Consider the following 23,791-nt stretch of genomic DNA (forward strand, 5'->3'; position numbering starts at 1 on the left):
TGACATATTTCACCCCAATATACTATCTTCAATATGTGTAAGTAAATGACATATTTCACCCCAATATACTATCTTCAATATGTGTAAGTAAATGACATATTTCACCCCAATATACTATCTTCAATATGTGTAAGTAAATGACATATTTCATCCCAATATACTATCTTCAATAGGTGTAAGTAAAGACTTTGAAGTATCACATGACCACTACTTGAGAAAAAAATCAAGTAATGCGATCGTTTCTACAAAATGACAGACAAACCAAATACTTTGTTAGCGTATTTCATAAACCTCAACAGCGTTAACAAAGTTGATCTCGGTAAGGAAGAAATATAAATCTTCAAAAATCAGACAATAATTAATGGTGATGTTTACTGCATACTAGCAGAGACCCGCAAAAAATTTGCGGCCAAATTAGTATCTTTATTGCAACGGTACTACTTTATATAAAGAATTTCAAAAGAAATATAAAAGAATTCTAATCGCAGACACTGAAATCTAGAAGTCCACTTGTTTTAGTCCAAACATTAGTTATTGGATAAAGAGATAAATTAACACTTGAACTTCTGTGCCTTTTTGCTTTAGTTCAGTTAGGGCTAAACCTTACCGCACTTAATACTATCAATAAATAATCTTCTAATATTATTGTACGACCGAACGTTAGACCTTTTTAAAACTTTGATAAGCTTTTAATGTGTTGTATAAAATGTCAACTAAAGTACATTTACGTCCTTTCTGGCGTAACTCGACGATTTAACAAACATACGTTTTCAAATTGCGAAAAAGGTGCAATATTTTGTACATTTTAGTCTAAGTATGTTTTCTATCAGTTGTAGACTACTCGCTTTTAATTGACAGGAAGCCAAACTACTTAAATTACGTAATAAGTTGCTATGACATCATTGCGTGACCAAGAGACAGACAGACAGGTAGATACACACTGTGTTTTATAGTATTATATATCAAAAGAGAGAAAGTTTTCATCAGTAGAGGCGATGTGTGCACAATAATAGCTTTCTCTTTTCTCATAATGTGATGGTCCTAAAAAGGACCTGTAAACTTTCATACATTTAAACAAAATCGTTTTCTTCAGGAGAAGAATGGCCTTCATCTTCATCATATTCTGTCCGAATCCTCATTTGAAATACATTATGCCTATTTTGGATAATAGCAATGGCCCGGTGAAGTAGTAACTGGGGAATATTTAAATGTTCAATCATATTACTACGTAAATACAATACGTCTCCAGAAACAAAATAAAATAGGATATTCGCCAAAATGATTTGTTCGGAGATGCTGATTGAACATTTGGAAAATATTCTCCACAAAGAATACACTCGTAACACATCGCTCTATCCATTTTTGTTTATTATATATCCAGAGCAAAAAAAAACTTTCTAAGAAGAGACGCCAAAAGTTGACAAATGCTTTGACCCTTGTTCTTTAATCACATGTTGATCAATACCCGAGTTCGTCGTGTCAGCTGGAAAGTTAAATACCTTAATAAATGATGTAACATTAATTATTGATATAAAAAAACAAGTATTATGTTCGTTTCTACAAAACAGACAGACAAACCAGAAATTCTATTTCGTACCTTTCAAGCTTATTAAGATAAAGGACAAGAAAAATAAATATATATATGTATCTTTTACTTCACATTTAACAAATCCATCATGTTTACAATCCAAATAAGCTGTTCAATTATTAGCGTACAATTATTGTATACTGTGCCCAACATACAGCAAATGGTCAGAAGTTCAGAGTCGGCTTAGAATAATTTTTAAAAGAAAGATCGATTTAGTTTTAATTTGTGATATTTACTTAGATTATAGAACCATCTTAAAGCATGTATACCATCTCAGGTACGCTTTCTTAAGATGAAGACACAAAATCGACTTACTTAAAGACTGGCATCTTATTTCTTCTCTACTGTTTGCAAGACACTGATCATTTTACTGTTACCAGAGCAGTTTGTTAGAATTGTCTAAATGCATCTGTTTGGTACTTTAAATGTTAATCATTTGCTCACCACCACCTATTAGGATCAGAATTATTTTATTACTTTGAGTTATATTACAGTTGAAAGAAAAAAAAGAAATATTTATTGTTTAGGTCAAATTTTATCCACAATGTTAGGCCTAAGCGAATGTAATTCAACTGTATTAGTTATTAGTTGTTTTTACTTGTCCTTGATCCAAAGTTACTGATTCAATCTATTTCTTTTATACCTACTCTTTGTTTGTAAATTATTTTCTACTCAGCTCTCTTGGGTGAGTGTGACAATCTGTTTATGTCCAAACGTTCTATGGTCAAAATGGCTCTCACAGAAGAGACAGGTCGTGCGGGATATGTGCTAATAAAGGTACACAAGCATGAGCCTTTGTTTGATAATGGAGCCAGCAGAACCCTGATTGACCTAAAGGTACTATGAGTGAAGCTACCACTCTGGTTAGTTCATACTGACTTTTTTATTGCAAATAATGACCCACTAGACGTGAATGAAAAAACACAGTTATAAGTATGTCTAGAAAATGTCACCCACGAAACAGAGGTAGCTATCTTCAATTTCAGTTCTGATTTCAGAATCATTGATATGGAAGTACTGTAGAAATTATCAGACAGTTTTGCCTGTGAAACAGGTGAATTATTTCTGTGAAAGAGTCATCAAATGCTAACGTGACTGGGCACAAGAACAGTGGCCTGCAAAAGTGTATATTGAGGTAAGAGTCACGGTACCTCCAAATAGACAAGTGATGTTTCATAGTGTACTAAGTACAAATTATATTCTATTATCACTGTGTAAAGTAGTGCATAGAATGTGATGTTTCTTGCTAGAAGGCAGCCAGCCATAAGGCTGTATACTATCAAGCATTTATCTGTCTAAGGGGTGACATAGTCCTAGTGTTGCTCTGTAATTAATGGACATTCAGCTATTCAGATTCATTCTGGAATATCATCAGCATGATAAGTGAATGGAATTAGCCAAGGTTAATGGTGAGCTACAGTTGCTTTAGTCACACAAAGTTGCCAGCATATCTGTGGTCATTAATTGATTATTGTGTAAGCAATATAGATTCAACTCATTGACTAAGCTCAGTGAACTATTGATGGAATATGCTGATGTATTTGTAAGACCAGATGACCAACTGATTCAGACAATAGGGATTTACTACCCTACATATAAAGAAATGTAAGTCTGATAAAAACTGTCTAAGCTTTTCTGTAGCACTAGGGATATACCTCTTTCTCAAATACAGTAAACGGTAAGAATGAAATTATACAACAGCCTTCAATGATTATATGATTCTCTCTACAGTGATTGATATAAAGAAGAAAGGTACACTAAAATTATGTCCTAATTTTAGGGGTGAACATGGTAACTTACATTTAGGCCTTACCCTTCCCATGGACAGATGAACGCCTGGAATCACTGGAAGATGCCAATTGGTTTAACACTTTAGACCAAGGAGTCTAAGACTAATTTTCGTATTCGATGTAGTTTGTATGAGTTTCACATCATGCCAATAGGCCTGTGTAATGTACCTGCCATTTTTGATAGTCATATGAAGTTTATACTAAAAAGACTGCAACGGCGGAAGTGCTAGGTTGATGTTGATGGTGTTTTAGTGCTTGGCTGCATGTTCAAGTCTGCTACTGAAAACCGAGACATGGTGCTTTAATTGATAAGAACGACAGCCTATGTGCTCAAACCTGGAAAATTTGCACTCATTCATATGTAGATTGTGTTCCTGAACAATAGACTTAGAGTACCTGAAGAAATCTGTATGAACCATAGAGCAACAACCAACTATAATTTATGGTGTGCACAAATGTTAGATTAGGTGAAGGCATACACTTTGTCTTATCACCATTCACCGTTAATGCGATTGTTTAGTAGAATAGGTAAAACAAACTATCAAACATTTGTTTGCAAAGCTAATTAATCCCAAAAGAACCAGTTATGAAACTCACTTGTTGTATGTCATCATGACATATTACACAAATGAATAGAGATTGACTGGTTGCTCGCCAAACGTGCTCATGTTTGGTCAGGAAATACAGCTTCCTAAGAATGCGATGAATGATTGGCGCCTACAGTGTTCACAAGAATATGTAGAGTATTTAAGATCTGAATTAGGTGCATCAACAGCTAGGAGAGGCTGACATAAAACAGAAGAAAGGTAAAACAATTAAGGAATGAATCTTTGTGTGAGGAGACTGGGTGTGGTTTGCATACTAATGGCATGAAAGCAACTCATTTTTGACTGGATTGGCCATTATCTTGTTCTCTAACCGTTTAATCTTTCAAACTAAAAACTGCAGCAGTTGCATGGTATGCATAAACATGCTGAGCACATTAAAAAACTAAAGCTGTATGCTACTCATGAACCTCTCATGCACTGTCCAGACCAGGAAACAGATATTGAGATATATGAGACATAGGATAGTGAGAGTACTTTTTTATCATTTTGACTCAGCTTATGAGAAGAAAGGTGCTAGGAGTACCTGTATGTCTGTGATGAATCAGACGAGGAATCACCCATATGTGAGGTGCAAGACAGCTCTAACGATTAGTCGAGATGCTAATGACAACCTCAACGTCAAGATGGTTGGGATTAACTGCCAATGTCTGAAAGGAAGTGATTTTTGTGTATCTTTCCGAGCTGTTAAGTGGTGGTTAATAATAAATGGTGTCCATTACATTCTTTGATTTTCTATTGATTATTTGTTATTACAAAGCTATTGTGATTATTTATTGTGATATTACTAAAACCAAAAGAGCACTGTGGCTCTTACTTTCCAAGCTATCAAGCACAGTTTCCCTGAAAGTAATTTACAGCATATCATAAGGTAGCTTCTCGATTATTACCCAGTTAGAACGGTTGATGTTAATAGATGTAATACCGAGAAACATCTTTGGTTTATGTGGCTGAAAATAATCTCTAAGAGTTCAAAAACTCAACAGAAAGGTCATCTGAGATACTGAGCAGTTTTCCAGGGCGAAATGACTGTATGACATCTTGCGAGAATCACTCACACTACATAGCTGAGTAATAGCAGAATATTTGCAGAGCACACTATAATATGCTCACTAAACACATCCAGTACACGGAAGTGAACATAGCCTACATGTGTTGAGAGGGGGTTATGTTGTCAATCAGCAAATAATATGGATCAGGTAGTTTTGAATCTAAGTGGAAAAGTCCTTGTTTCAATGAATTTTGACTATCTTTATTTTTCTGCTATGCTTAGTGTAATGAGTGAATGGCAGTACAGTGTCATAATGCTTCAGCTATTTGTGTTTGTGGCCATCTAAGTCAGTAAATATGTTTTATTGTGGAATATTATAGCTAGCCTATGTCAGTCTCTGTGTGTGTTTATACGTATAGTAGTGACAGAACGAATATTAATCCTGGCGAAAGGAATATAAGCTGAAAAATTCTTCTTTTGGCCACATGCTACAGGTGAATATCTATTTTGTGAAGCTGAGAGAGCAAAGTGATTTTATTGGCTCATAAATGACAGAACATGACAGTACCATAGTATGAAGATTTATTAGAGGTAGCCCATGAAGGATAGCATAGTGATCGTACATGAGCCAATGTAATCTTGAGATATGTGCATATGGCAGCACATGTGCATGATTATTCTTTAGTGTTGTATGACACAAATGATTCATTTAGATAAAGAAAACAACTGTCAAGCAACATATGAATGACAATAAAATATCTTACCTGAATGTTAAAAGTAAAAATACTTTTTAATTACTGACTTGTCTATTAAGTGCTGTACATAGATATTTTCTCTACGAGAATGGTAGGTAGGTGTTTTTAAGTGAAGAGATAAAATAGACCTGGTGTTTTTAGTAGTAGTATTAGTGAAGTATATTTCCATTTAGATTGAATTGAAATATTCATGAGTAGGTGAAACTATGTGTAGAAAAAGAAATCTACAAACATCAGCTTACGTGTCTTAACACAGATAAACTTGATTTAATATTTTCATTCATGGACATTAAGATACCTTATAAGCAGGCAGTATCACTGAATATCTTTTTAACAATTATTTTAGTACAAGGAGTAGTTGAAATGTCTAATTGTGTGTGTACAGCTAGAGGCAGAAAGTTACACTTATGTGGCATTGCTCTGATGTTATCCCTAGCCCGTATTAAACTTTTATCTGAAAGACGTATAGTGGAGATTAGAAGTATGTGCTAATGGATATCCATAGTCAGAAATTAAAGTTTGCCACTTGTAAAGTAGTTAGCTTGTTTCAGTTACTTGTGTAGAACCCGGTACACACTGTTTTACCCATTTTCTCTTTGCTCTGGACCTGAACTCTGTTCATACAGTAACCAGATGAGATGACTACTGATAGTTTACATGTATCTGTATTAGCTTCATCATGGAAACAATAACAGTGGGCAGCACAGCTGAGATTTGATCAAGTGTGAGACCTATTAAAGCCTTGGGGGCTGGGATGCTCACTTATGCAAGGGATTCATAGTCTAAAGGAAATATACATGTGAGTATATTTAAGCATGTAAAATATTATTTGACCAAAGCAATAGTTTTAGACCACAGGACATTTGTAACCAGGTACTTCAAATGTTAACATTTACACTTGCAGCTGAACTTTTGACCAATCAGAATCCAATTCACTTTACATCTCAATACTGACTTTTTCCTATATCCTTCTGGCTATCTTTTCCATTCAATTAGCCTGTTGAGATTTCATCTCTGGTTTGACCATCAGTCTCGTTGTTATTGTTTTTTTCTTAGTACAAGTCTACACAATGGGTTATCTGCACTCTGTCCACCATGGGGAATTAAACCCCAGATTTTTGTGTTTTATGGCCCTAAGCTTATCACTGACACACCTTTATCTTATTCATTTTTCCAAAAGCTTCCTTTTCATCCAGTAACCTAGGAGACATCATTGATTATCTAGTGGGCCCCCAAAATTCTTGGAACCATCATGATACTCGAGCCAGTGGGAGAAGAACCCACAAATGTAGATAAGTTAAGGGCCCTGATAGAAGCTGTAAACATGTTATCTTTGAAATCTGCAGGTGCTTTACAGCTCAATATAGCTGGTGGTCAAGCCTAAATCTACAGGCCACAAATAGACATGTCAAGTATGGCCAAGACACTAGCAACACCTAACATGCCAGTGGAGCCTAGTTTTTCAACCACAAGTGACGTGGTCAGTGCTGCAGCCTATGCTGACCCAGATCATGTTAGAGTTAACAAGGATTACATGAAACCACCAAAAGATCATGGAGTGCCCCATCAGAAAATGCACAATAAAAAAGGCTAACAGCATCTAACGTGTCTGAATCTTTCGATTGGACAACTATATTTCAAAGCCAAAAAAGGACCTTTTCAGAGCTAAAGACTGGCTAGAAGTTATATAGAATCCTTCAAACTCTATCAGCACTAGTGACTGCAACATTGTTAAGGCAGCCACAAATGGTGAGGCTGACAACAACTACCAATGTTATTGTAGGGGCATCTTGGCTAAATTGCAAGTGGAAAGAGAGCCTTTCAACCAAAACAACACTACATCTCATGCTTCAGCATCTTCCTATCCTGAAGCAGTATTGTCAAATCTAGACTGCAAGCTGAATAGAAGCATGGGTACTTTACAACATAGAGAGAGGCTGACAGCTGAAGCATTAGATCCACATATGATGTTAAAAGAGGAGGCATGACAGCTGTGGAAGGCAATAGGAAGGTCCAAAGGCCACTGGCACCTGCCATAGATTCACCACTTACCTGAAGGGTCTATTATATAGGCTCAGTGAAATCAGATGAGTCACAGCTTCGCCTACCAGTTTCTTTTTTTAACATGTATACATACATGACACTACTTTCTTAGTGATAACGTAATGGTTATCATCTTCCTACTCACTTACTTGTGTGTTAGTGTATCATGTGTGAGATTACCCTTCTTTCTTTGATAACTTCAAGTAGTTGTCCAATTTTTTTGCACAAATATACCATACGTAGTACTACATTTCCAATTGATAGTTTATCAATTATCAATTTTTGTTTATGAATGTACAAAATGTTTGCAAAAATCCACACACACACACACATATATATATAAATAAGCTACAAAAGTGAGCAGCCACCTTCCCACTTCTGGCTGCAAAGATGTGAGACGTTGTGGGCTTGAACACACACATCTGCTCATTTTCTCTCTTCTGAGTACGTGAAGTTAAACTGGATAGATGGTGTACGCAAAGTGGGTCTTACTTCCCCCGGTACACCAAACACCAGGACACATTACATAATGACCCACCCAGCCTAAGATTTGTGCCCCGGTTTTGAATATTTGTTTTGTGCCTGCATTTTTATTCTTTCAAGTATATTTTTTCGCCTATTTGCTGATTTATTTATTTTTATTCTCTACAAAATTAAATTATATTTCATCTAAGGTTTAGATATGATGTGTTAAATTCATGCTATCTAATCTGTTAAAAAAAATTTATTTAAATAATTAGTATGCATGAATGCTGGATGTAGTTGTATTAATTTACGCATACATCCATTTCATTTTATTCTTCATTTTATTTAATTTACACTCCACCCCCACTCCCAGTGGAACAGCGGTATGTCTGCGGACTTAAAATGCTAGAAACCGGGTTTCGATACGCGTGGTGGGCAGAGCACAGATAGTCCATTGTGTAGCTTTGTGTTTAATTTCAAAAAGACAAACAATTTAATTTATGGACACTAATTAACCATCATGTGTCAACTATATTCAGCCTAACTAGCTGTTTATTAGTTTTTCTACTGGCTACAAATGTTATAAAATGTGGTAGTAAGCGATGCCTCACACGTCCTTCTCTTAATACGTTTCACCCGATTATATATATAATTACTCCTTTTGTAAAATAAGAAAAGTAATTTATATATTAGCATGTGGTATATGTAATATGCAATATGTGGGACAAATTTCTAAGTCTCTTCACATTTTTCATGGATCTGCGTAGACCTCAAAGTAAAAATAATGTCGTAAATTGGCTGAATTAGAACACTTCAGAATTCATCTCTTTGCTAAGGAGTGATATCAATTTTAGAAATCGTTAATGTAGAAACGAAGAGATTACAAAAAGAGAATTTTTACAATCGTAAATACAAAACTTTTTATCGTCATTGTTTGAATCAAGATTATAATGCTGATATAAATTTAAGTAATAACAATTGTATTGGTAATTTCTTTTGTTGAGATAGTATTAATCAAGAATTAAAAAAATAGATTTTAAGAGAAAAGGTAAAAATAGAATAAAACTGTTCAGTTTTATAAAAACTTTACGGATTTAGATAGTACTTTTTATGTATATCTAGTTATTTCTACAAAAATATATGTAAACTAAATATTTCGAAATTAAAAGTATTAACTACAACTGTAATGATATTTAATTTTGAAAATAATCACGCTAAACGTTTAATTTCCAATATTGTAAATTTAAACTTAGTGTAAATAATTTTAATGATATGCTTAAAGAATTACCAATAAGAAAATCATCGTACAAAGTAATTAATTCCAAACATGAAATTGCTCATGATTTGCAAATTTCTAAAATTTTGCTTGATTCTGTAATATACAATATTTTTCTTTTAAAATATTAAAAAAACCCATTATCCGTTTTAAGTAGGAAATTCCAGTAGGACCACTCTGAAGCTATTTCTTGTTAATTTGCATGCACAGAGGATTGAGTATGTTATATTCAAACGAACTTCACCACGCCACACAATCCGTGTTGCCACGTTCAGTCATGATCTATCCGAAAACCATGCATCTTGAAAATAGCTCTGCAGCATGTTTTCTATCACAAAACACTCTGTACAAAGGCTGTCATGTCAAAATAAAATCACTCTTCCTTGCGTGCTTTCCGTAATTCGTATAGAGTATGATGACGATTTCCCGGCGATCGTTTCAACAGTCCAGTTGCACGAAAAGTCCATAGGTGCTGCATCCAGAAAATTGACCAATATGTCTTGGTAATGAATATCATGAATACCTGTTTCATTTTTCAACTGTTTGATTATTGAGTCCTGAAAGTAAATTGTGTGCACGTGACGTGCCTCACTTTTGCGGATAGAGATCCTTCTTGCTTATGTTGTGTACTGTTGATTAAGGCAGTGGACGGCTTTTTGTACTAATTTTTGCGTTCGTGGATTCTTCTTACTAAACACCGCACTTTTTTTACCATAGCTGAGACATGACTTGTTGCAGGTTTCTCTCCAAGTGATCTTAGTTCCCCAAATTGATCCACATTATTTTGTTTTCCAATGCCTTTAGGCACGAGGAATATCTCCGTATATTTATATCCCCGGTCTGAACATATCATTTTGATCTAAGTGTGAGAATATTTTGCGTTGAAAATGGCTGTTACATACTCTTCCCTAAAGCAACCTGTTTACGGTGGCGTCACACTATCTACGTAGAGCGAAATAATGTCAAAATGTAGTCCTGATACATTCCGCTTCACCGTGACTTTTTATCGGCTGTGGTTGACATGTGTCTTGCTGAGTTACATAGTTAAATTCTTTTTGATATAAAGTACTCAACCCTGTATATTGAGTGGTGAAAATAGATTGATTAAGAATCAAACTAAGTTTTGATATTGTAGTGTCCTAAGTAAAAACTTTGCACTCATAATTAAATGTGACCGTTGAAAACTCACAATATTTGCTTTACTTTGGCTTAAGTATTTTACCTGAACGCAGCCGCAATGCATAATCAATGCGATCATCTTTAACTGTAGTGGTTCTTTGGATTTCAGTGTCCAGAGATTAACCTCTTTTGTCATGACCATGTCATGTACGTGATAAATGACAAGACTATGTTATCTTATCATGTTAGCTACATGATCAAAGCTCTTTGTCGTGAGGTTAGTTTTTATTGCTTGTTCGTTGGTAGTTTAAACACAAAGCTACACAATGGGCTATCTGTGCTCTGCCCACCACGGGTATCGAAACTCGTTTTCTAGCGTTGTAAGTCCGCAGACACACCGCTGTGCTACTGGGGGGGGGGGTTATAGCAAAGGATAACTTTGCTATTTCGTTTGTTACAATTTTGACTTCATAGGGCACAAAAACGTGATTTTGTTTTCTACATTAATGTTCCAATTAAAAACTAAGTGAACACGCCAGTATAATATTTTAGGTTTTTTATTAATTATACTTTCCAGAAGATTTAGAATAAAGTACTTATTAGTCACACTACTTTTTAAATCTTGTTTCCAACCCTAGAGTTTATTCTGTAAAGTATTTAGAATTACATAACATTTACCCCTGAAGAAGACAGGTTCATATTAAAAAGCACAAGGGTTTTTTTTTTTTTTGTTAATGCCAGGTAGCATTATATTTAGTCAGTTATTCAATTAAAAAACGAGAATTTGAACTTAGCTATGATTAGTTGAAAAACACAACGATTAGTTAAGAAAAACACATTATCGTTTCAATATTTTTTTCTACTAATGTAAAATTTGATTTAATTCTGGACTAAGGTCCATCTTAATCAATATTTATTTCATGTTCTACTGTAACTTGAATAAATATATGGTTGTTATTCATTCGTGAAACAGTGTGTCATCTTCAATTGCTTTCAAGTCTCTTACCTGATCATAACTTTCGATCTAGAGGTATTGCTGCCACCTGTTGTTGGAAACATGAGTGGCAGTGAGGACACCAAAATAATCATGCTCTGGAGCGACTCTTCTTAATAGATTTTCTAAGAATTCGATTCGCTTAAGAATTTGATGTTACTTCAGTTAATTTTTAAAACATTTAAAGTTAATGTATTTTAATCTTTCAAAAGTTTTGCGGTGAGGACCAAAATTGGGATATTTTTGTTTGTTTTTAAAAGAGAGCGGTAGGTTTTTTCTTTTTTCTCTTTGTTCTCTACTTTCGTAAATATAGTATAGTTGATATGGTCTAAGTTTATCAGATCTACACAGAAATGAATGAAACTGAAGCTTTATTTCATGTGTGATATACAAACCAACAATGCCCCCCAGTGGCACAGCGGTATGTCTGCGGACTTACAACGCTACAATTCGGGTTTCGATACCCGTGGTGGGCAGAGCACAGATAGCCCATTGTGCTTAATTACAAACAAACAAACAATTACAACTGTGTAGTGCATTTACCGTTTCGTGATTTAAAACAATAGGATTTACAATTAGAGAACTAGTTTTTAAAACATAAGACAATACACGTAATTTCTGAAACACTGATTTTGCTGTGGTCAATTATTCATTTCAAAAATCTGTATTATTTTTCGTCTTTTGTTGGGATGAAATACAACACACAATTAGATTATACTTTCAAACTGTTTTGGTTAGCTTTAGACACACGATGATGATAGGTGTATAGCTGCTTGCTTCTCACTGAAGCAGTCGTTTCGAGTTGAAGCTTCACTCTTTGCGCCGCAGGGCTCTAGACAGAACCATGTTCTTTTTCGGCACGTACACCAAACACATACCATCTTCCCTGAACTAGTAATTAGGGGTCTCCATTGAGAGCTGTAGGGCTAATTGTCTGGTAGGTGCGCAGCCATAAAAGCTTCTTACAGACCAATCACCGACCTCAGCCACGAGTTGGCCAGGCTGGAAGCCCAGGTTAGCGAGCCATATTCGCGGCAAGACTACTGACGCACCGCAATACACAAATACTTCTTCTGTACCACCACCGACACAAGAGGGAGGTTTTTCACAAACAAGAAAGATCCAATAATCTATATGATCATGAAGCTACACATGTTGGTTTTTAGCCTGTTCCTCGTTCTTTGGAATTGGGTGAGTATGACTAAAGTACATAGTATGATTGTAGTAAACAGATAAAAACTGCAAGTGTTAATACAACGATTATTGCCGTTGCAAATGTCACCCAGCATCAAAAGACTAGGGTTTCTTATTCCACGTTACTTTGTTAAGTTCTTTATATATATAGTTTATTTGTTTTTAAAGAAAAAGCTACACAGTAGGCTATCTGTGCTCTGGCCACCGTGGGTATCGAAGCTCGAGTTTTTGCGTTGTAACCCTCATATTTACCTCTGAGCTATAGGGAAACAAATATATATATTTATACAGAGGAAGAGGTTAATATTTATGTACTTATACGCTTGAATGATCCGAAATGTACTTAAAAACTGAGTTGAAAAACTAAGTTTTTCTGAATAACGTCTTCTGTTTTATTTTATCTAGTTACCACTTTTCGTATTTACAAACCTCGTTTCATTAATTTCATATTGTAAATAAATTGTAAAAGTGGCTAGATTGAAACGAGCCAAAACAACAAGAAGTTAAAACGTGTTTAAATATCTTATACTCGTACATTATTGTTTTATTAACCTGTGCCACATAATTATGTATACAGGTAATTCCATATAATAGACAGAGATTTCTGTTAACTTATTAATTGTATAATGATGTAAAAAACCGTCTGAAACATTAGCTTGTAGATTTTCCCGTAAAAGCTTGAGAGGATAACTGGTTTGTTTTAGAAATTGTCTATTATTTAGCTTAACACGTCTATAATTTAAATGGGCTTCATCTTTTTTAGTCACGTTAATTTACTAATATTACAGAAATTCACGTCTCCGGGCTGCTTTTTCCTCAAAACCTAATTAAAACAAAACTGCTGCACCAAACATATTAATGGGTAAACAACTTTATATTTCATTATTATAAATTAAGATAATGGTTTTCATTACTGTGTTTTATTTGGTTTGTGAGGCCATTAAAAAATTAATCTTGAGAAAAGAAGGAAGCTGTTAAATAATAAACACACATATACATATACACATAAACACTCAACATTGCTTGTGTTTGTGTACGATCGGTTATCTAAACAGTTTTACCTTTACTCATAATATAGTGTTTACTAAGTAAACATTCTTAGAGCTAGAGCTCATTACTCTTACGTTTTCTTCCTAATTACTCTGTCATATATAGAATCGGCTTTAGTAAACTTTGCTTTATAATTATAACAACAGTTTGTGGTGTCCTGTCACTACGTGTGATATTGTTTCTGTGAGCACTGCCAGCTCACATAGATCCGTGTGTACTTTTCTAAAAGCCCCCAGTGGTACAGCGGTATGTGTGCGGACCTACATTGCTAGAAACCGGGTTTCGATACCCGTGGTGAGCAGAGCACAGATAGCCCTTTGTGTAGCTTTGTGCTTAATAACAAATAACAACAACAACTTTTCTAAAAAAAAAAGAAAATCGTTCTCTGGTAGACATTTATAATTGAGTCAGAACTTTTTAACTGTGGTCAGAGATATCGTTAGACATTGGCACATAGGAATGCCCCAAATCCCCAGTTGGTGTCTTGAAAAATCAGAGTAGTAACAATTATCGATTTCATACTAAAATGCCGAAAATTCCTGAGCCTGTGAGTCTGAGCCTGGATTACCTAGCGATGCCTCTGCCTGTGGTACGCATTTTAACACTGTACAGTTTTATTTGTTTTTATATATAAACAAAACTAGGCTTACGATTTTGAATCACGAAATGTAGCAAACATTGGAAATAATAGGCCTAATAACCGCGATAAAAATAGTTAGACTGCGTATTTTTATTTTCGCATTCCCCTTAATTTTACTTTTATTTCTAGTTGCATTTCAAATATAAGTTCTTTGTCTATCCCCCGATGGGACCGAGATCAATCTTTGGATTTACAATGCTAAAATCAGGGGTTCGATTCCCCTCGGTAGACACAGCAGATAGCCCGATGTGGCTTTGCTATGACAAAACACACACACGCACGTACTTTGTCTTCTTTAAGTCACCGACATTGAAGGCGGCGTCAGAACTCATCAGCTGGGTTGAACTACGAGAGACAAAACTTTATTTAAAATCTATTTATGTATGCAGCACAAGAACTTTAAATTTACAGTTTTGAACGCCATAAACTAGAAAAGCATTAGAAGCCAACAGGTCTAGTAATTGTGATTAAAAATAACAAAGAAAAAAAACAGTAAGGTGTCATTTACAAGGTAGGTTTAGTTGGCTCTCAGTCTCACTAAAAATCTTGTTGTACAGGGTATACGTAATATGCATTGCATAATAATATGTGTCTAATTAATAAGTATGGAGAGTTAAGAGAGAGAGAGAGAATAGTGATATATGGTATCTTATCAATACATAAAGTATGCGAACAACTAACATTTAACGTAAACATACAATTTAAAACAATATAAACTATTCACGTTGTAGTAAGTTCCTCTATTGTTATATTCCTGGTGTTACTTTACGATATAGCAGATTTAGTCGTTTTATCCACTTTAGACCCCGATATATTGGTTTATTTCTAATAGCTTCAAAACGGTTTTTTATTTATGTAAATTTTTTAAATTAAATGTAATTATCGGCTGTTTTTACTTTTCTAGGTATGAGTTTAGAGAATACAGAAGTTGAAGTTCATGTTTTCAGAAGTTTTTTTTTTCTCGATAATTTTAAATGGGTGTGGCCTTGTATCAAACATATATTGCTCCACGTTTTTCTGTTATTTCAATGTTCAAACCAGAAAAATTTTCCGATTGTATCTTTAGCCGAGGAACAGTGGCTCATAGAATGGCTCCGAATTCGTTTGTTTTTTTGAAGTACAAACTTTTAGCTCATAGCTCCATCTATAGACCGATTTGAGATCTAATTACAGCCGCAGCTTTTGAGGATTCCCTCTTGTTATTGAAGTCCATACTTTACCGATACACATGTCTCTTGCGCTATAAAGTATAAGTTATTTTACGCTATTAACTGAAACTTATACTGCCATTCCAATAACACTAGGTTCCAATTGCTGGATTCCTTGCAACTATAGTATTCACTGTGCCAGGCCCTCCAGTGGCACAGCGGTATGTCTGCGGACTTACAACGTTAGAATCCTGGTTTCGATACCCGTGGTGGGCAGAGCACAGATAGCCCATTGTGTAGCTTTTTGCTTAATTACAAACAAACAAACACTGTATCAGAGACAAATTTACCTTTTCATTGTGTAAGACCATTTTTGGGGTAAACAAATAAAAAACAAAATTCTTACCAAACAAAAAAAATTATAATAATACAGTTAGCAAAAATTTTAATCCTACTTGTGACAAAACTACTTTTAATTTTATGTTATGTTTTCCTTCCCTAAAACTCACATTATTGTAACACATTATTTGGCTAGACAATACGTCTAAATGAGACTGAGAGAAAATACATGGTTTTATACGATACTAACTAACCCTTTAACAGTTGTAAGTCGGTGAATTTTTTCATGATAAAGTATGTTAGAATAAGCCTTCAAAAAATGAATAAAGACTCGGAAATAATTTATATTGAGTAAAACACGTTTCTAACTAGTGTGTGTGTGTGTGTAAATGTAATTCACTAAAGATTTCTTGTATAGCTTTTAGTGCCAGACCCCCAGTTGTTTTAATCGAACGTTTAACCCTGTATACAACATTCTATATATCTCTGCTACCTGTGTCTTTCACCGTCAGAGGCACGAGCGGCTCGCTATCTCTGTTCGGCACCGGTCCTCAGGAAACCATGTACAACGTCATCTGATAAGATAAGCCTGTTCTTGAGATTTCATGTCGTTGTTGATTATTATTTTATGGAAAGCTAAGCACGTATGTATGCGGGATTAATGAGAACAAAAAAAAAATAGAATAAAAAAAGAATAACCAAGTTTAGATTCGTTGCGGTTATCGCAGCATACTTAACCGTATTTCTAGTAAAATATCGCTCATAGTAGAACTATTTAAAATTTTCAAGGTCACTGAGCGAAAGTTACAGATTGCTTCTGACTTGATATTCCATTAGTTACCTCGCTTTAGACTTTACAACATTTAAGGTCAGTAAGATCTGCGCTATAGATTAGATTGTTTTGAAGATTAAAAACAGAATTTTTAAAAATCTGTTATATTCCACTTGAAGTTGCTCTTAGTACAAAAAAGTTATAAAGATATTTCAACAAATAGAGAATCTTATAGATCAGTATGGTAACAAAGGCCCGCGTGCACAAAGATAAATGTAACAACCATTAACATTTCTATAAAACTACAAGTGTAAGGGAACAAGTTACGAAACTAAATGTTACAACCACTAACATTTATGTAATCACAAGTGTAAAGACCAATATGGAGAACTAAATGTGAAAACCATAAACTTTTATGTAATCATACGTGTAAAAGACCAATACGAAAACCTAAGTGTCAAAACCACTAACACTTATGTCATTATACATTTAAAATACCAACTTTCAAGACTAAGTGTGCCAACACTAACGTTTGTCACCATACATAAGACCAACTAAATTTGACAACCACTAATGTTTACGAACTACACATGTTAAATACCCATGTATAAAAAGCCAGTATGTAAAGGCGGATGTTTATATTACGCATATGTCAAGAACTGATGTTTACATAGCGAAATAAGACAAGACCTGTAATTACATAGCTGTTAGTGCAAGTGTCTTATGATTATGCTTCTTTTTGGCACTTTGATCCGGCTATGTTAAGATGTACTTTCTTTCTTTCTTTAGCAGAGGTATGTGAAAAGTCATTATCCGTTCCTGCATTGTTTCAATTAGCACGTGATACTTGACGAGAAAGCAAAATCCCTTTCTGATCTGTGTTGAAAACCTCTTGATTATTCTTATTATCACACCCATAACTTCACGAGCAACTTTTTTTTTTCTTAGGTTTTAATGTAACATTTTTACTGCCATAAGAATATGAGTACAGAGTACACTAAAGTTTTGTGTTTTTGTAAATTGTTGATTTACATGACTCTCAAATAGGGGCACGGTTTAGAAAATCTCCCGTGTTCACTACTGAGTTTGGAGAGACTCAGTTTATACTTTAAGCTGTAGTCTCACATAATTCTGTTCCTTCCAGAGGTTACTTGACAAGTGGGTTGATCGATGACCTTACTCTGGAACCGTGTCTAATCAAGTATCCCCAGATTTTCATGTGAACACCCCTCCCCCATTCAAGTTTTCTATCTACAAAGGTTTAGTGAGTTGTGAAAGAACACGCAATTTTTCTCTATCAAAATGACAATTAATCAACTATTTCATTGCGTAACAGATAGTGAGTTGGGAAAAACATCATTATTTCACATAGCTCTGTTCAAAAACTGGTTTAATTAGAGTCGAACATTTTCTTTTATAGACAAAAAAATAATAATAATAATAATGACATCGGCCATATGTAGTTGGATAGTTGTTTGCGATAGCTAAAAAATACGAAGCTTGAGGGAGAAGCTTAACGAAATTAAAACTATTTTTGAGAGCATAAAAATTTCTAGATAATTGATATTTATATACATAGCCGTTACGAAAAACTGTCATTTCCATGAAATGGTTAAGCCCCGTAATATATATACATATATATATATATGTCTTCAGAAACTATATGTATGTGTGCTATGTTATGCCCAAATATTAATGTCTTATTTTTTCTGTGTCCTAACATAGTCATTCTTCATTGTAATCAAAACCGATCACAGAGTTTGCCTGATATTCAAGTTTCGATATTTTTTAACCATCGTGATGAAGGGTTAAAAAAATGCTCACCTGAAAAGGCGCTTATTACATGTTAGCAACTGTTTTTTATTCCTGGGCCAGGTGTGGCTTAGTGGTTATCACGCCAAACCGTAAATTCGAATGTGCATGGCTCGCATCCCGTTGCCGTAAAATCGTGCTACACACTTTGGGGCTATGGATGCGTTATAAGAGTGATGATCCAATCCTCTTATTCGACTAGCGTATCCCAAGTGTTTGTGATGGATGTTGTCAGTTTAAAGTTAGGGGCAGATAGCCCTTGTGCGTAGCTTTGCACGAATATCCGAAACAAACACAATTTTTTCTTTCAACCATAATGACATAATATGTAATACAAACTTATCCACTACAGTGGTGTAGGATAGAGTTGCAAGGTGTTGGGGTGGGCTGTGCTTGGCTACACATACAGATTTTACAATGAGAGATGGAAAGTATAAGGAGCTGCTGAAAGCAACTCAATCTAGGGGGGTCTGGGGGCATGTCCCAGAAAATTAACATAATAATATAATTTACAGTTGCTATACAAGTCAAATATGAAAAAGTGGTGGTGCTACAGCGCCCCCGGTTCCGACTCCTCTCCACTAAATCAAAACTCGGGCTAGAATTAACTGACTCAGATCAGGCACTCTTGGAAAATGGATATTAAAAAGTAAGACTGAATTAATCTTAAATAAGCTGACATTTTTTTAATTGTATTAGGGTTGGAGTTTCTTCCATCTCTCATTCCCACAGATGTATTTGTTTTGACAGATTAGCCTATCTATCTTCCCAGCCCCCAGAAAGGTGCATTTCAAATAAGAGTAGATAATTTCTCTAACAGTTTCACGATAATTCATTCAATCCAGTAAATGGATCTAATAAAACGTTTATAAAGAATTACAATTTCACAATATACCTCAATGGCTGCGAGCAGACGTGAATCATGGAATAAAAAATACGTTTATTTCCAAGCCCCGACCCTTTACCATTTCCACGCTTTAAGGAGTATTACATCACACATGAATATAAAATGAGCATTGATCCACTAAAGCATTATATAGAAATTCAGCTTCTGATTAAAACAGTACTTATTGTGCACACGACCCAGGATCTCGCAAACTGCGAAGAAAATTAGTTGAAGTTTTAGTTGGCAAACTATGAAAAACTATAAGAACAATGTTTATATGCCACACTAAGAGTAAGGTGGAAACAAGCTTAAATAGTCTTAACATGTTTAATGTTCTCGAATCAAGTAACTACCACAAAACACAAAATTATGCAAATTGTAAAGTATACAAACTGACTTTCAGGTAAAATATAGCAAAATTATTTGATACGATTTGTCTTTACTAAACATTTTAAATCTATAAATTGTGTACTGAGTAGCTCCAGCAGAATTAATTCAAAGTGTTTCTCATCTAGTTTCTAGAACATTAGATGATAAAATTACTTGAACGTATATTGGTAGAAAACAAAGTATTTTATGATATATGTATTAAATATGGTAATGATATTTACAGTAATTTCGAAAGTGTTAGTGTCTTTATGTCTCGTAAGATGGAGAATAAGGAAGACTAATGTGGTTCGTTGTGCCGTTTTAGGTGATTACCCGGACAAATAGCGACTATTCAAATAATAAATCAGTTATAAAATAGACAGCTTCAAACCTCTTTCTACTCTGCACGAGGCACATTTGCGACGACGACTTGCCTGTTTGCAAGTTCATATTTCGTTAAAGTGTCTAATAGCTTCAGATATTTAGTAGAGCAACGAAACTACCTTTTCAACGCCCAGGAATTATTGTAATTCATTGTAAATTGGATTTATTTTGAGGTTGTACGACCATGATAAAGCTATTTCTCCACAGCCACAACACGATGGAGTTTATTATCGATTATAAGTCACGAATCAAAAGATAAATTCATGAATTTCGGAGAAATAAGCCGTATGCTTTATATTCCAAGATTTATTTTTTAACTAATGTTTTTTTTCACTTTCTTGCTGCTAACAATCATGTTGTTAGCATGCATGTACACACAGTTATATACTGTATGCTTTTTAGTAATTATCGTATACTTTTCATTAACAGATAGGTCACTGACCAAGTCGAACTTTTCAAGTCTCATTATAAAATTCACTACACGCTCACAGCTAAGCAAAAATAATTGCTATTCAAGCAACCCACTTATTAAAAATGTATTTATTATTCACAGCTATGTGTATGGTCTAACTTGCGACGCGAGCCTATATATTCGCATCCTGTTATTAAGTAACACGATATGCTTTGTTAGTGAACTTGTAAGACTAAACTCGCTTTGATGTTTCTCCTGCTACCTCTACTGTTAAGAAATGTGTAGAATTAAAAGGAGTTTTTATTCACTTGCGACATAAAATATGAGGAATTAGAATAATAACGGGAACAAAGCAAGCGGGTCTGATGTAACTAAGTTTTAAAATCCTCATTTATTTCTGCGAGTATTAAATAACGATTGACGTCAATAAGTTTTGTGTGGACTGAAAATGTTTTTAGATCATTTTGTAAAAATTTAGTTTTTTCATAAAACATGAAAAAATGGGGGGTGAGAATAATTTTGCCTTATAAAGTGACAGGTTATTAAGGTCGCACGTTTTTTAAAGTAAAGTGACTATTAAGGCACAGAAAAAAACTGTATTAAATTAATAAAGTTTGTCCAATTGAGTAAGGATAAAGTTTGGTTTCGTATAACTTTTCTCTTTTTGTAAGTTTTAAACTTAAACGACTTCAACAGCAAAATTACCAGTTACACTAGGCTTCAACAGGAACTAATGCCAAATACAAGTTTAAACAAGAGTCTTCGGGTGTGTTCTTACAGAACATATAGCAACCAACTCTCTCCCTCCCACTTCTGAAACATAAGTTACGCCCTTGGTTGACCTACTGTTGATTTTCTTGAATAATTCCTTCGTTCTGATGGTTGATGCATTTTCAAATGATATAAATAGCTGCTTAATGTTTTTTACTAGTGTTTTATTTTTATTCCAGGTTGGATATAATCTATGCGAAATTCAGTCAGCTGCCAAAGCGACAAGTTGTCAGTCTTGTCCACCAGGCTTTGGTGTAAAATATAAATGCACCAATACCGAAGAAACGCAGTGTGTCCCCTGTCGGTCTGGAGATACATTTTCAACGACCTCTGATGATGAGACAGTGTGCATAAAATGTAGCGAATGTCCAGAAAATTCACGTTTGATAGAAAAATGTAATGCAACACATGACATACAGTGTGCTTGTGAGAAGGGTTTCTATATGGACACTGAAGAGAAATTCTGCAAGCATTGCGAACTGTGCTCTCATGGATGGGGGGTAGCTAGACAGTGCTCAGCAACAAAAAACACTATGTGCCGCAAGTGTCCACCTGGAACTTACTCTGGACTTCTTAGTGGTACCCTGGGTTGCGAGTTGTGCACCACGTGCCATGAAAGCCAAATTATGCTTCAAGAATGCACACCCATACAAGACACTATATGTATCGGTAAGATTTGTTCATTATGAATATTGCACGGTAATGCCATGTTTTTCTAAAAAAGTGGACGTAACAGTTTAGGTTTTTTTTCTTTCAGCTCGTGAAGTTAGGAAATACTTGTTAAAAACACCAACAATAGAACAAGAATATCAGTTTACGTAATTACAATAACTTCTTTTAGTTGCTTCTGTTGTCTCTTACGAAATTTGTAATGCTGCTCTAACACTTTTTTACAATATTTATAATGGTAACTTTTTTGTGGTAAACTTATGTCAAAATTTTATCATTCAGTTTAAAACATTTTACGAAAAATCATATCTTAAATATCAAGTTTGTAGTTGAGATTTGTGTAAAACTGGTGCTTTCAAATTACAGTTGGTTAAATGTAACTGAAACATTGTTCAAGATAAGAAAATTCATTAATTTTAACATTTAGCTTGTATTTTACATCTCATGTAACAAAAGACAATACTGAGTATACAACGAATGTAGGATATCAACTTAATTATTGCCCCTTTTTTGAGATACATTCAGTCTTGCGCTTTATTATGTAAATACATAACTTACACCTTCCCCCCTTTTTTTACCGACACTGAAATTATTGCCATTACTTAACATATTTCTAAATCTTGAAAATGGTACACAGACTTAAGCGGTTAAAACAGCATGATCTCAAACTGCATATTACTCTTATGACAAAATCAAAACATATGCGTGTACTTTCGGTACGAAGATTGAAAGCGTTGTATGCTGGTGAGCTAGATAGTCGTTGTTAACGAGACATGAGAAACTGGACTTTTAGGTTTCACCTTATAAGAGATTTCGAACATATGTTACTTGAACTTTATTAACAACCCAAAATGAGTTCTCAAATTAGGTGGAAATGTGGTCACTTTGTGATCAGTGGAAGTGTCGTCACAGAGGAGGCGGGGGTCTTTGTGACCAGTGTCCGAACATGATAGCACCGATCTTTTAAGGAAAAAGTGTTCCTGCCCTACAAGGCATGCTCTCAATTACGTTTTGACACTTATCTTGTGTAAATTGTCTCCATTAATATTTACAAGGTTTAGCCGATTGACCACGTCTTATAAAGTTAAGACCTAGGCTATGGGACGACCATCCAAAAGTCAATATTTTATTACTTTGGTTCTTACGTGCTTTGAAGCAGTGACCATCATTCTGCTGGAACAACACAATGATAAAGAACACAGAGGTGGTACCTACAGTGTTTTCATTTAAGAACACTTAATATTTACGGATATCCAAACTTGTTGACATTGTAAAGTGAGCAGAATGTGGCCACATCATAAATTATCAGTCAATCTTTAATAGTCGACACAACTCATTTACATCAAATTGTTCGTCTGCTTTCCTTATACCAATATTCGATCACTTCGTGAAGTTTAACATCAAAGTATCAGAATTCCAAAGCGTCACATCAAACAAAATTCGTCTCATCTGGTCAATCATGGATGTCGAATGGCCATTGTTCAACGGGTGTCTCGATACTTTATGCAAGAAAGTCATTGTTTTGCAGTTTCTCGAAAAACTACATAAGGACTATTTGCGCATAGTCGTCCCTAATTTTGAACTCGCAGACTACAGAGAAGAAAACTAAGCAACAGCACCCACTGCCGACCTTTTGGCAACTCTAATCGAATAGTAGGAGGAAATCTTCATTGTTAGAGCGCACCCACGGGTCTAATGTGGGGTGAGCGGGCCTTTGCA

The 23,791-nt window shown here is 34.8% G+C and overlaps 1 protein-coding gene across 3 annotated transcripts in view; it reads left to right on the forward strand.

Moving 5' to 3' along the window:
• The window catches only part of LOC106458998 (tumor necrosis factor receptor superfamily member 16-like), a 46,890-nt gene that overhangs the window by 5,165 nt on the left and 17,934 nt on the right, over positions 1-23,791 (forward strand). For 2 of the 3 annotated variants that reach the window (XM_022385374.1, XM_022385376.1), the window contains exons 1-2: positions 12,479-12,817; positions 21,583-22,072. In XM_022385374.1, coding sequence (XP_022241082.1) covers positions 12,761-12,817; positions 21,583-22,072 — 547 coding nt within the window. In that variant the 5' untranslated portion in view covers positions 12,479-12,760. Of the gene's footprint in view, positions 1-12,478; positions 12,818-21,582; positions 22,073-23,791 lie in introns of those variants that run through there. The other variant, XM_022385375.1, reaches the window with a different exon arrangement.

The sequence above is a fragment of the Limulus polyphemus genome, unplaced genomic scaffold (genome assembly GCF_000517525.1).
Source record: "Limulus polyphemus unplaced genomic scaffold, Limulus_polyphemus-2.1.2 Scaffold544, whole genome shotgun sequence".
Lineage (NCBI taxonomy): Eukaryota > Metazoa > Arthropoda > Merostomata > Xiphosura > Limulidae > Limulus > Limulus polyphemus.